The 13,769-nt window shown below is 41.1% G+C and overlaps 1 protein-coding gene across 1 annotated transcript in view; it reads left to right on the top strand.

The window, feature by feature from the left end:
- PDGFRA (platelet-derived growth factor receptor, alpha polypeptide) overlaps positions 1–13,769 on the top strand; it is a 47,301-nt gene that overhangs the window by 19,095 nt on the left and 14,437 nt on the right. Inside the window, exons 6-16 of the mRNA XM_008571833.1 lie at positions 688–859; positions 952–1,141; positions 3,892–4,007; positions 4,920–5,046; positions 6,233–6,426; positions 7,204–7,298; positions 7,516–7,648; positions 9,360–9,464; positions 9,816–9,926; positions 10,188–10,341; positions 11,968–12,134. Of these exons, the coding sequence (XP_008570055.1) occupies positions 688–859; positions 952–1,141; positions 3,892–4,007; positions 4,920–5,046; positions 6,233–6,426; positions 7,204–7,298; positions 7,516–7,648; positions 9,360–9,464; positions 9,816–9,926; positions 10,188–10,341; positions 11,968–12,134 (1,564 nt within the window). The remainder of the gene's footprint in view (positions 1–687; positions 860–951; positions 1,142–3,891; positions 4,008–4,919; positions 5,047–6,232; positions 6,427–7,203; positions 7,299–7,515; positions 7,649–9,359; positions 9,465–9,815; positions 9,927–10,187; positions 10,342–11,967; positions 12,135–13,769) is intronic.

Here is a 13,769-nt window from a genome sequence, read left to right as displayed (position 1 = left end):
TTTTTTCCAAACCAAAGTGCACGCTATTTGGCCCCCAAATATATAATCCAACAACTATTGTTTTATAAACCACATTTATTTTCTGATTATATAAGCAATGTAGGTTTGCCAAAACTTTATAAAATATAGAGAAATAGAGGAAAAGCTTCTTCTGAGAGCATCACCATTCATATTTCAGCGAGATAAATGCTTTAAATATTTTTTACACATAGAAAAATGTTTAATAATGAGTAAGGATTTTAAAAAAGAAAGAAAATAATGAATAAGGATTCATCTTTTCTTTTTCCTTTTTTTTTTTTTTTGACAACTGGCCGGTAAGGGGAGAATAAGGATTATTCTGTAAATAGTTGTTTGTTATATCCTTTTTCCTTTGGTAGTATAGCACAAACACCTTACGCTATATCGTTAAATATCATTTTAAAACATGACCTTTAAAATATTTTTTATTAGACTTTATTGTTCAGAGCAGTGGTAGGTTCACAGCAAAACTGAGCAGAAGATACAGAGATCTCCCATATAGCCCCTGCATTGTTGTCCCCCATTGTCCGCATCCCCCACAGAGCGGTTATTACAATCGATGAACCTGCACTGACACGTCTTTACCTCCCAGGGTCCACAGTTTACATTAGTGCTCATCCCTTAGGAGCGAGCTTTTTTAAAGTTGGTTTTCCTCCCCTTCTGCTGTAGAAAAGCAAAGGCATCACAAAGCTGGAGGAAAGCAAAGTCCCGCTCATGAAACTGGTGTACACTTTGACGGTCCCCAAGGCCACGGTGAAAGACAGTGGAGATTATGAATGTGCTGCCCGCCAGGCTACCAAGGAAGTGAAAGAAATGAAGAAAGTCACCATTTCTGTCCACGGTACATTCTGCTTTCTTAAAATGTCAGTCGTCCGTGCTGCTTGGGATCCAAATGCGGTAAACATTACTTAATGGAAACTCTTCCCTGTACAGAGAAAGGGTTCATTGAAATCAAACCCGGCTTCAGCCAGTTGGAAGCTGTCAACCTGCATGAAGTCAAACATTTTGTGGTGGACGTGCAGGCCTACCCCGCTCCCAGAATATCCTGGCTGAAGGACAACCTGACTCTGATCGAAAATCTCACTGAGATCACCACTGATGTGGAAAAGATTCAGGAAATAAGGTAAAGAAACACCCTTCCTAAGTATGTCATTTTTAGTGTGTGTCCCTAGATTGACTGAGGTTTGTGCATGTCTTACAACCCAAACCAAAAGTCAGTCTAGAAAATGTAGCAATCTGAATTAACAGATGCTTGAAATCAAGTCCCTTTAATCATCACATCGCAACATGAGGTTTGTGCATGTCTTACAACCCAAACCAAAAGTCAGTCTAGAAAATGTAGCAATCTGAGTTAACAGATGCTTGAAATCAAGTCCCTTTAATCATCACATCGCAACGTGGTAATAGTATGCTGGTAAGTATTTAATGATAAAATGAGAAGAAAGAACTAAAAAACTGCCCCCCACTGCCCAACCCCATGAGAGACAGTTTACTGGATCCAGTTAGGGGTGTAGGAAAGAAAGTAAAATTAGACCCATTTAGATTGAATATATTCCTTGATGTTCATTATCCGTATTGCAAGTAGATATGCATGGTGATTCCACTTGAGAGGCAATTATCACATCAACTTACATGAAACAAAACATCACTGGTTTAATTTGGAGCACATTTGCCCTAATCAAGGACTCCATAGGAAATAAGAGCAGAGCCTGGCTAAATTGGCCAGGAGAGAAGCATGCAATGAATCATTTAGATCCCTGCCCTTTGATGAGAATGGTAGACTGCTCTCATCTCTTAACTAGTGGTGGAGTTTTGGGCAAGTCAGCCTCAGTTTCTTCATATATAATGCAGGGTTAATAATGCCTTATGTCCTTCAGGGCAAGGAATTAGATTAGGTGATATCTTCAGGTCTCTTCTAGTTTGAAGCTATGATTAGAATCCAAGAGTCAGAGGTATATCTTGAAGCATTCAGCTCATTTAGCCCTATGCCGTTGTCAGAAATCTCCACAATGCAAACATCAGTCCTATATTTCAAGCCTTCAGGAAGGGGGAGAACAGAACTCTTCTCAACAGTTCAGTTCACCTCAGGATTTGCGTTCTTTCTGAACTAAAATTCACACGTGCAATTGAGAAGCAGCATCTGAGAAAATGGAATTTTACAGCCTCTATAGAACAGTGGTAGGGAAAGAAGAAAGAATTCTGAATGTAGAAGGTTCCCTGAGGACATGAGATGAAGCTGCAGAATGAAGTGGGCAGCTTTCCACTAGGAACTTTCCATGAGGCTATGTGGCTCAAGAGGAATAGGGTTATCCTACCGCAGCTAACACCGCGAACGTGCGTGAGCACTGTCTGCAAGCTATGATCACGAGCAATGACAAGACAAGCCAGCTGAGTGCTTCTGGAAAGCTGCATGTTAAAGTGATTCAAGAATCCTTCAGCACATACTTTTTAAAGTTCCTCTTATAGCCAGGGAACACAAGGATGAACATGGTGGATGGGGTATCTGGCTTCATGGAACTTAAAACTGGTGGACCCACTGGCTTTCTCAGCTGAAAAGTATGGACCATGAATGACAGAAGATCATCTGGTAATCAGCAGCCAAGTGTGCCTAAGGGGACTCACTAAGCAAATGTAGTCCTGAAGCATATTCAATATGGTGCAGCAGAGGAAAAACCAGCCCAGCAAGCTCTCCTTGCAGGTCCTAGTACCCCAGCACTTGCAGAGTGCTTTTGAGCCTATGAAATGCTTTCACACATGTAATCTCATTTAACTAATCCTTGAAATGACTCTGTGCTATGCATACAATCATCCCATTTTACACGTAAGGAAACTGAGGCATAGAGAATTTCAGTGATGCCCAAGGTCTTCTCATTCCATGACCTGTCCTCTTCCTCTCCATTCCAGTTGCTTTTTTTGCACTGTGAGGTTTTATAAAGAAGGACAATCAAAATGGGCAAATATGCACACACACACACACACACACACACACACATACACATACACATACAGCCAAATGTCACTTATATATATATATAAGAAATCTTTCGGGGAAACTTTCTTTTAAGAATGTATGAAGAGAGTTTTTTTCTAACTTATTTTTTTGAGTAGGTGATAGAATCCCATGCTTTAAAAATAAGCTTTCAAATATAAGAGGGGTCACTGTAAGAAGCCTCACTCCACTCCTGACCCCGTCTGACCAGTCCCCCCCACTCCATTTTTTTGAGTAGGTGATAGAATCCCATGCTTTAAAAATAAGCTTTCAAATATAAGAGGGGGCACTGTAAGAAGCCTCACTCCACTCCTGTCCCCGTCTGACCAGTCCCCCCCACTCGCCACAGGGAAACACTTTTATTCATTTCATTCGGTTCTTATGAAACCTTCCAGAATTTCTTTAAGCAAATACAAGCAAGTAGGAATATTATATCTGGGCAACCTCTCCTTATTAATACATGGAGAGCATCTTTATTCTTTCCTCCAGTCATGTTCCATTGTTTGGCTGGACCACCTAAATGATGGATATATAGGGGAAGTACATATTTTCTAAAAAGATAGAAATCAAGGATTTTTAAAAAAAGAAAAGCTGGCAGGCTATGTTTGTCCCGTTCAGAAGCCAGGGCTTAATAGAACTGATAGCTCTTGGAAATGGCCATGGCTCATCTCAAAATGTCTGGATTTCTATTACAAGAATTTTGTCTATGACTGTTACCTTCAACATGTAGATAGTGTGTTAAGAATTCCAGAAAAGAGATAATAAAGACAAGAAGATGTTTTTACTTTTTACAATAATAAAATTAAAATTGAAGACTGTAATTGTTTAAATGATTGGAATTTATTTAGCTACTGCTTATTGAAACAAAGTCCTTTTCTTTTAAGGTATCGAAGCAAATTAAAGCTGATCCGTGCTAAGGAAGAGGACAGTGGCCATTATACTATTGTAGTTCAGAATGAAGATGACGTGAAGAGCTATACTTTTGAACTGTTAACTCAGGGTATGTAGAAACAGTACAGAGATAACCCTAGCTCGGTGAATGAGTAAATGAATGTCTCCCAAAGAAAGCCTGGCACCTTTCTTCCAGGTTGTGAAGGAAAAGCAACACTTTAGGGGAGAAGCACAGACTGGAAATGTCACATGTCAGGGATAGCTTTTTTAGACTTGTGACTTCAGGTAATTCTGGGAGGTTCTGGGTTATTCTGGAACAGCCTGATTGGGAATTCTTGGACTCCAGCTTCTCAATATGGCACCTCTGGTTCTGAGAATAGTAAAGTGATGCTTTTTGGTCCAGATGACCTTGGATTGTTCCAGAGAGTTTTGCTTGGCTTCCCTTGTGGACATTGTACAGTGGTCCCTACCAGAATGGAGTGCCCAAGTCTCTGTACATCCAGGTGTAGCACCTGTTCACTGAGTCCCCACCATGTGCCGGGTACTGTCTTATATGGGGTCATTTGATCCTCACAGTAAATCTGTGATACTAGTATTAGCATATCTCTAACTTACTTGACCACAGATTTAAAAAGAATCTTTAAAACCTAATTATATCCCACAGATACACGTTGGTAAATGCTGCTTTAGGTTATACTTTAGCTGAATCTGTTTGCTGGGTCTCAGCTATAATATAATTTAAGGAGCTCTTTTGCCTTTTAAGCCAAATAGCAACAGGAACTTTTCACTTTCTTCACTCCAGACTTAAAACATCACAGGCACAAATCCCAAAACACTGCAGCTATGAAAATGCTGTTAACCAAGTAGATCTGTCTAAACTGGAGTGTTACTCATACAACTGGTTTAAGCCTCCACTAGGTTGGTTCTTAGGCCATGTGGACAAGTTCTGAACTCATTCCACTTTGCAGTCCCCACAAGTTCTAGCACATGAACTGTTGTGACTTCTTTCCACCTCTTGCAGTTCCATCATCCATCCGGGACTTGGTTGACAACCACCATGGCTCTACTGGAGGACAGACAGTGAGGTGCACAGCTGAAGGCACACCTCTTCCAGATATTGAGTGGATGATTTGCAAGGATATTAAGAAGTATGGAAACCATATGTTCCTTATTCTTTTGTGGTCAGAATGTTTCTTTCTTGATACAAAGGACCTCAAATGAAATTTACTTCTTCTGATGGCTCTTTTTTATATTTGTTATTTTTTTTTTATTTATTCTTTTTTTTTTTTGGTAGCTGGCTGGGGCTTGGGGCTCTGAACCTATGGCCTTGGTGGTATAAGGTTGTGCTCCAGCCAACTGAGCTAACCGGCCAGGCCTGTATTTGCTATTATTATCTGGCCTAAGGGTCATGTTATTCATAAACTACAAGATTGGGTTCTGAACATGGACCTCAGCTTCAGGGCGTGTGTGTTCATGAATAGCTGTAAAGAGAAGGTCCATGGCTGTCATCAGATCCTAAGAAGGTGTCTAATCTGAAAAAATGATGAATTTTAAGATCCACTGTCTCAAGAGAGTTTTGACTACCCCCGCCCGCATACTCACCTCACATTTCTTATTTGGTGAACTACGCTTGGTGGCTAGACTGGAGTGTGAACATAAATGAAAATAGTGCCTGTGTGACTATTCACACGTCATTCACCTGCCTGCTGTTTGGTGGGCATTAAATCACCAGTTCCTCCTCCTTCCCCCATCTCTCCACTTCCTTAAATGGACACATGAGCTATGTGTTCCACTTCCACTCATGGCAACTGGCTCTATTGGTTGCTTCTTCCTGAAGGCTGAGACTCCTAGTCCTACCCTCTCCTAGGGCTAAGAGACAGACTTGGATGTTGACTGAAGCTGGAATCTAGCTCAAAACAGAGGATTGCTCCAACCCTAGTGACACTTTAGGGACTCTTCTCAGTGTGAGTGGTGAGAAGGGAGGGCACCACACCTTTTGGGGGGGTGGGAAATTGGGATCGTTAAACATGCTTGAAGTTGAAGTGCCCTGTTTGCTCATAGGTTCAATCAGGAATTGTTAGTTCTATTTTACTGAACTACTCCTTCCTTCCTAAACAGTTAACATTCAGTTATCCACATGTAGGTTATTCCTTCTTGAGGATGTGCAAACAAGTTTTAATGTTAATCTGCACATAAAATAAAAAAGTCAACCTATAGAACCCCGAATTGTAGACAAAGTCAGAACTGCTTTCCATCTTAGAGGATTCCCACTGCTCCATTCATCTCCACAACTCCCAATAACTGGCTCTGTACTTATGCCTTTTTTCTCTCTAGATGTAATAATGAAACTTCATGGACAGTTTTGGCCAACAACGTGTCAAATATCATCACAGAGATCCATGCCCGAGACAGGAGTACCGTGGAGAGCCAAGTGACATTCACCAAAGTGGAGGAGACCATTGCAGTTCGATGCCTGGCTAAGAATCTCCTTGGGGTTGAGAACCGGGAGCTGAAGCTGGTGGCACCCAGTGAGTTGCTCAACAGTCAGAACAACTCTAAGTCATCAGCTGAGCCCTGTCTCCCTCAGGCACAACTATGAATCCCAGATGGGGTCAGATAGGAGTGAAGGTCCCAAGGCAGAAATTCAGCTATGAATGCACCTAAAGGGCCTTCTCTGGGCATCTGAGCCTTTCTTTCACATTCAGATCCCAAAGTACATCTTGCAGAGGTCCCTCTGCAAGATGTTTTGCTCATCTAATAATATAGCTCCTCAGTATCTTTAGTCTGGGCATCTGTGTATGGGGATGGAGGATGGGGAAGAAAGATCTTCTATCTCATTGCTCCTTACCACAGTTGAGACAGGTTGAATTCTACAAAAAATAAAAAAGATGAATGAAGCTAATAATAAAACAAACAAAATGTAACCTTTCAAAATAAGTTTTATAATAAAGCTTATAAAGTGGAGGTTTCTGTACTTATACTAGCTCTCAATCTCATTTACTAGTCTTTATTGTTCCTATTCTAATTCTCTCCAAAAGATTACTTTTTAAGAAGCTTGGAGGAAGTATTGAGTTCCCTTAATTGAATTTTGTCCCTTTCTCTTCTAAGGGAAGAGTTGGCTTAGTTTCATGGGAGTAGATGTCTGAGAGATGGCATTGCCCATCCCTAAAATGAGCCAGGCAGCCCCCACACTTCCCTATCAGTAATGAGAGATATCTGGGCCAAGATACAACCACACCACCTTCCTGCCCCTCTACATGTTCATGAGGAAATTCTCCACCGTGCCTTTCTCTCTTGTCCCCTAGCCCTACGTTCTGAACTCACGGTGGCGGCCGCTGTCTTGGTGCTGTTGGTGATTGTGATCATCTCACTTATTGTCCTGGTTGTCATTTGGAAACAGGTAGGTATGTTCTCAAAAACCTAAAAATCTTTGAAGCCATAAGAACAAGAAGAATTGCAACCTAGTTCAGTACTTGGTACAGAGAAGGAGCTCAGTAATTATTAGTCGAATGAGTATGGTTGGACCCTGCTATGTCCAGTCACTTTGCTGCTGCAGTGAAACTTTGGTGCACTGGGACTTTGGTAATTCACCAGTTCCCTGTCCTGGTCATTTATAGAAACCAAGGTATGAAATTCGCTGGAGGGTCATTGAATCAATCAGCCCCGATGGACATGAATATATTTATGTGGACCCAATGCAGCTGCCTTATGACTCGAGATGGGAGTTCCCAAGAGATGGACTAGTGCTCGGTAAGTTCCTAAGGGGATGACCTCCCAAGACTCCCTTCTCTTTTGTACACAGCTTTACTATTTACAGGCCCATGGCTCAATAAGGGGTCTGTGCTTGTGCTTAGTAAGAGCTGGCAATATAAATTTGCTTTCGGAAATAGATTTCTGTCTTGAAAATGAGTTAATTGGATCACTGCAATGAATTTTTTAAAATCTCATTTCATAACAAATTATGGTTAAAGAAAATTTTACAAAGGGAGAAGAGAACATGAAGAGGCCTGGCAAAGATACCTATTTGCTTTGGAAATGAAACAAATTAATAATGAGATGAATTTCTGTGACTAAAAAGGAACAGATGAGAAATGAATGAGGACAACCACAAAATGTATTTTGATGCAGCACATTCTGAGGGTGCGTCAGTCACTTCCTTATATATATTTGGAATGGTACAGAAAAATATAGGTACATCTTAAAGCAAAATATGTAAAAATAAGCAGGCCAACTTATCACAAACTTTTCAAATACTTTAATCCTGGATTGAGAAACCAAGTATATGAAGCTTTATTCCAAGAGAGTTTTTAAAAAAATGACATTCTGAATGAATGAAAACAAGACAAAGGCAAATGAAAGAGCTAGAAGTTGTGCCGCAATGAATAATCTAACGGTATATACTTTGAAGGTTGCCTGATACAGGTTTTAATTATTTATCTGTCTCATTCCAAAATACAGAAGAGTTTAGGTCTTCTTAGAGAGTTACTTAAACTGAAATCAAAAAAGGCCCCCCTAGCTGCTCCCAATTTCAAATAGTTATACCTAAGCTTTCTTTATTATATTTTCTTCCTTGTTTCCCGAAAAGGGACAAGGAGCTTAGAGAATTTAAAAAGTAATAAAATATGGAGGGAAAGGGCAAAATCCCTAATATGCCAAGAGGCATTTCTTTGTCTCTCTGCTCCTGGGTATTGTGAAGTTGCTGGTGAAGCAATACCTTTCCAGGTACAACCTCCAGCAATGCAGACATGTGGTAAGAGTTAGTGTTGGCTGCTAGGGTCTGTTAGGAGTTGAGTCATTCCCCGGTGTGTCGATGGTGAGATTGACACCCTGGGAAATGTTCCTGTTAGACTGTGAGCGCTTCAAGGGTGAGAGTAGATTCAATTTCTTTTTGTATCTCCCAACATGAAGCAAAGTGCCGTGCCCCCAGGGCACGTTTAGCCTTTGCTATAGTGGCCTTCCTGACAAATGGCAGCTATCAGCCCAGTTCAGATTTTTACTTTATTACTTCTTAGAAGCAGCAATATTTTGAACACAATATTTGAAGTATTTTTTCCAGCGGTTAAGGATTTATTGATGCAAAAGATGTCTGTGTTTGTATGTGGAAAACAGAAGGGTAGAGCACCAGGGGTGTTTGGGAGAGCCACAGAAGGCAAGTGCCAAGAAGCCCAGGAGCTGGTAGACAGAGCGCTCACACCAGGGAGGGCTGCACCCTCCTTTCTCCCGGCTGGCTGTGTTTTCCTTTCCCTTGCAAATGTTATTTGACAAAAACAATTACACTAATTTCCTTCCCTGTGGGCTCAATTCTGGTTTTGACAGGATGACTTGGAGGAATAATTATGCTTACTCAGCATAGGAAAAACACCAACCCAGCTGTGCACCCATGAGTGCTGGCTGGTCGTGGTAAATAAAGCTGGGGAGCTGCCTGGAGTTTGTGTGTGTTAATTGTTCTGGTTGCCCATAGGTCGTATCTTGGGATCTGGTGCTTTTGGGAAAGTGGTTGAAGGAACAGCCTATGGATTAAGCCGGTCCCAGCCTGTCATGAAAGTAGCGGTAAAGATGCTAAAACGTAAGTGCTCCTTCCTGGGGATTTTTTGAACATGGAGTCACAGAGCTAGTAAATCACATATTTAGCACTAGATCCTGGTTCTTTCGAATCTAGACTATTTTGTCAATTATTTAGATAGCTCTTATTGACCTTAGGTTGTAAAATCAAGAATCGTTATTTTTAGTGACTTCTTTTTACCCAAAAGACTAGGGATTAGTTATTAGAGTCTAGACCAAGTCACTATCTTCTTTTCTTTTAGACTCTTGGTGAATAAAATGATATCCAATCACAGGATTAGTTATGCTCTCGGCTTTTTCTGAGAATGAGAAATAGGTAGTTCAGTTGAACCGATGTGATTTATTTCTTCAACAGCCACAGCCAGATCCAGTGAAAAACAAGCTCTCATGTCTGAACTGAAGATAATGACTCACCTGGGGCCACATTTAAATATTGTAAACTTGCTGGGAGCCTGTACCAAATCAGGTAGGCTCACTGACCTGGCAGTGTGGGTGTTCATTGAATACCTATGACTGTGAAAACTGCTGAACCAGGTTTACATTCCCCCACTCTCCAAATCAAACATGCCAGTGAATATAAGTCCCTTGAATGGAGTCAGATGGTTGCATTAAATTGATTGAAGCTCTTTGTTTTTGAGCAATACTTCTTGTCAGTCCAAACAGCGCTTCATGGCTTTTCTGTTCTTCATTTTCATACCCATCTCCTAACTGGTTCTGGTCCTCACAGGCCCCATTTACATCATCACCGAGTACTGCTTCTATGGGGATTTGGTCAACTATTTGCATAAGAATAGGGATAGCTTCCTGAGCCACCACCCAGAGAAGCCAAAGAAGGAGTTGGACATCTTTGGATTGAACCCTGCTGATGAAAGCACACGGAGGTGGGTACAAAGAGAGACATTGCTGTGTGTCATTGTCTTACAAGTCTCACACATGGAAAGGGTCCATGTCCTGATAGATTCCATGTCTGCAGATTCAGTGTCCAAGGTAGCAAGAGTTAAACTGAGGCAGGAATAGAATTGGGACACACCCCGGGGAGGCTGTTCATAAATATTCAGATCAGATTATCACTGTCTGCCTCTTTATCTGGCAGTTAATGGACTCATAACTCACTGGCTACAGCTTACCTATCAAACCAGTTAGTATTTTACACCATTGCACCAGCACACAAGATGGAACAAAAGGGGCAGAGGATTGCCACTGGGGGGCCTTTTGGGACAAAGGATGAAGGACAGAGAGATAGAAGGTCAGGAGAGTGTGTGTCTCTGGGAGAGATGCCTGTGCACTTTCTTGGCGCGTACCTTCACTTGGTAATAAAGCCCTATTATGTTCCATTTCTCTGTCCCTCTCTTCCTTCCCTTTCACTGGTCCTGTGAAAAGATTTTTCTTTTCATGGATAGACCAGAAGCCTGGATCGGCATCTGGTAACAAAACGACCCTACCCAGTCATCCCATGATAGGGCAGACAGATGCATGATTTCTGCAGATGTTTTGGATTGGAATATCATGTGAGAAGGCCTTACTGATAGGTTTGAATGAGGGAGAGTAGGAATCATTGTGGGAGCCATTCTGTAGTTTATATATGATTCACTTAGGACTTATAAAATGCAGCTCTGGCCAAGAAGCCTGAGTTCTTGTACCTCATGAGAAATTGCCTTAGGATCTCCAACCTTAAGATACTGGTTTTTGCCAGACCTGAACCTACAAATCAAGCCAATGATAGTGATATCCACTGCGGAAACCTACAAGTGGCTATAAAGATCTCTGTAGATATGAAGTTTTATAAGATCAGCAAGTACAATGAATCTACTTAACATTGAATTACTCGATGGACACCCACGTGAGTGCTAAATTTATTGAGTAGCAGGAATTGTCTGCCCAGGCCACATGGCCCAGATTCAGGGCTTGTGAGTTAAAAAAAAAAAAGAAAAAGAATAATGACAGACTTAATGTAATGAATTTTTCTAACTTTAAATATAAGAACATGTAGAATGTAGCCACACTGTCCTAGGGGTGGCTCTTCAGAATGTCTATGCTTCTGCTGAAGATGTGTGGAGGACTGGCACTGAAAACAGATAAATAAGTAAATAAATAATAACAGTCACAGCAGCTAACGTTTGTGGAGCCCTTTATACATGCTAGATACCACATCAAATAGCCCCTAGGCTTTCCCATCTCTGTAAACGGGATTCATTCTACATCTTCAGAAAAGTGCTTCCTCGACCCTCAGGTAGAGGCATTTTCCTTATATGCTATCAAAATCTTCCTTCACAGCACACCTCGGTTTGCACTGATCCATGTGTTTGTGTGATTGTCTGGTTCATGCTCATCTCCTCGACTAGACCACCCCATGTGAAGGGCGCGGACTGGTTTTGTTCTTTCTACTCTTGTAGACCCCATGCCTCCCACAGTACCTGGCACAGTAGGCACCCAAAGCATCATCTACTGACCGTTGAGTGACCACTCCAGAGGGGCACCTAGGTAACATTTCTTTTTTGTTTTTACAGTTATGTTATTTTATCTTTTGAAAACAATGGTGACTACATGGACATGAAGCAAGCTGATACTACGCAGTACGTCCCCATGCTAGAAAGGAAAGAGGTTTCTAAATATTCGGATATCCAGAGATCACTGTATGATCGTCCAGCCTCATATAAGAAGAAGTCTATGCTAGGTAAAATTGTCTATATTCACTCTGCATATTATGATCTTCCAGTGGTTTAATATGATACCTAAAACTTGGAGGAAGGTGAACAAGGATGGTAAGCAGATCTGCTACGCCACATGGGCCCTAAATGCAGGTCTGTATAACTGAGTCTGTGGCATGTTTTCACAGGTTTGTGGCCTGTGAATTGTAACGAAAAAGAATACAGACAGACTTAGTGTAAGGAATTTTTTAAACTTTAAATGCAATCATTTTAAAGAATTGTTTATTCTGATATAATGACCTTTCTTTTTTGTTGTTAACATGTCTTTTTTAAAATTTTTAAATAAAAGTTTGGTGATAATTGATACTTTTTTTCAATATCCTTACTTAGCAAAATTAAAAGTTGGCAATCTTATGTTGGTTTCTGATACTGTTTTTTTCCTTAAGTTTTATAAGTCTGATATCTATGATTTCCATAACCCTTCCTCTTAGTTTTTCTAACATCCAATTTGTGATAGAAATTGGAGAGTAGACAATTTGAGGTGATATTTTCTGACAAGTGTTTCTGTTGAATGTTGTTTGAAGGCGGACTCATCAGTTTTCAAAGCAGAGGAGTATATGGCAGGGTTGAATTGATGAGTGAACTCCTGGGAGCCTAGTTATTGTCCCCACCAGATGGACCACCTCACATCTGCTCAGGGGGTGGCCCCACCAGGGCTCTAGTCTAATCATAGACTTGGAGTAGTATGGCTGCTAGCTGGGTCTGACATTGGCCTGTCCTGTGATCTTGTCTTATTGGGTCTGAGCCCTCCCATTAGTTGAGGCAGAAAAGCGTTGAGCTGCCCTGGAAATTGTTTTGAAAATCACTAATGTGTTCTGAATACTCTCAGGGTTCTTAAGTGAAAGGTACAATTCATTAAAAAAGGAATGTGCTTGTTTTGCAAAGCACAGTACATAATAATATTTTCCATTTCTGTAGTTCCAAGTTCCATTGACTTCTCATTGCCAGATGGGTGAACTTCCAAGCGCTTTTTAAAGAGGAGCCAATAAGAGTTATCGGAACCAGAGCTTCCTCTCCCCTCACATATTGTTAAAAATAGTTTACATTGCTTCCCAGGCTGAGCTGGTGGACTTGGCACCAGATGTCAGAGGAACCTGAGTCATGCTCAGGCCCAGGCCCTGCTGGCAGACAAACCACTGCTCTGGCCCTCCCATAGCTGGCTGAAAAAATGTGAATGGCTGGAGCTACTCTTCAGTTGCCTGAAAATTTTCAAAAAGAGCTGAGAACTTCTGGCCTCAATTGCCTTCTTCCTCGAAAACCCTGGGACTTTTCCAGATGGAACTGGTGAAAGTGGACAAGTTACAAGCAAAGGAACTCAGTGCAAAGTCATTGGCACTGATCTTTAAGATTGCTACCATGTCTGATTGGTGGCTGATTTTATTGACAAATTATAAGCCAGGTACTACAAAGGTGGCTTTAAAAAGAAAATAAAGCAATTCCCAGAAGCTACTTTTTCAAAAGGGCCCTCATGTGTATTCATTATGGAAGATTTTAGTGTTGTGTGTGTGTGTGTGTGTGTGTGAGTGTGTGTTTTTCAATTGTATTGATATTTATTTTTGTGGGGTACAATGTGTTGTTTCAACACATGCATACACTGCACA

This window comes from Galeopterus variegatus, unplaced genomic scaffold, assembly GCF_000696425.1.
Source record: "Galeopterus variegatus unplaced genomic scaffold, G_variegatus-3.0.2 Scaffold727, whole genome shotgun sequence".
NCBI classification, from domain to species: Eukaryota; Metazoa; Chordata; class Mammalia; order Dermoptera; family Cynocephalidae; genus Galeopterus; species Galeopterus variegatus.
Note: the sequence above shows the minus strand (reverse complement) of the source record. Positions and strands in the feature narration are given on the sequence as shown.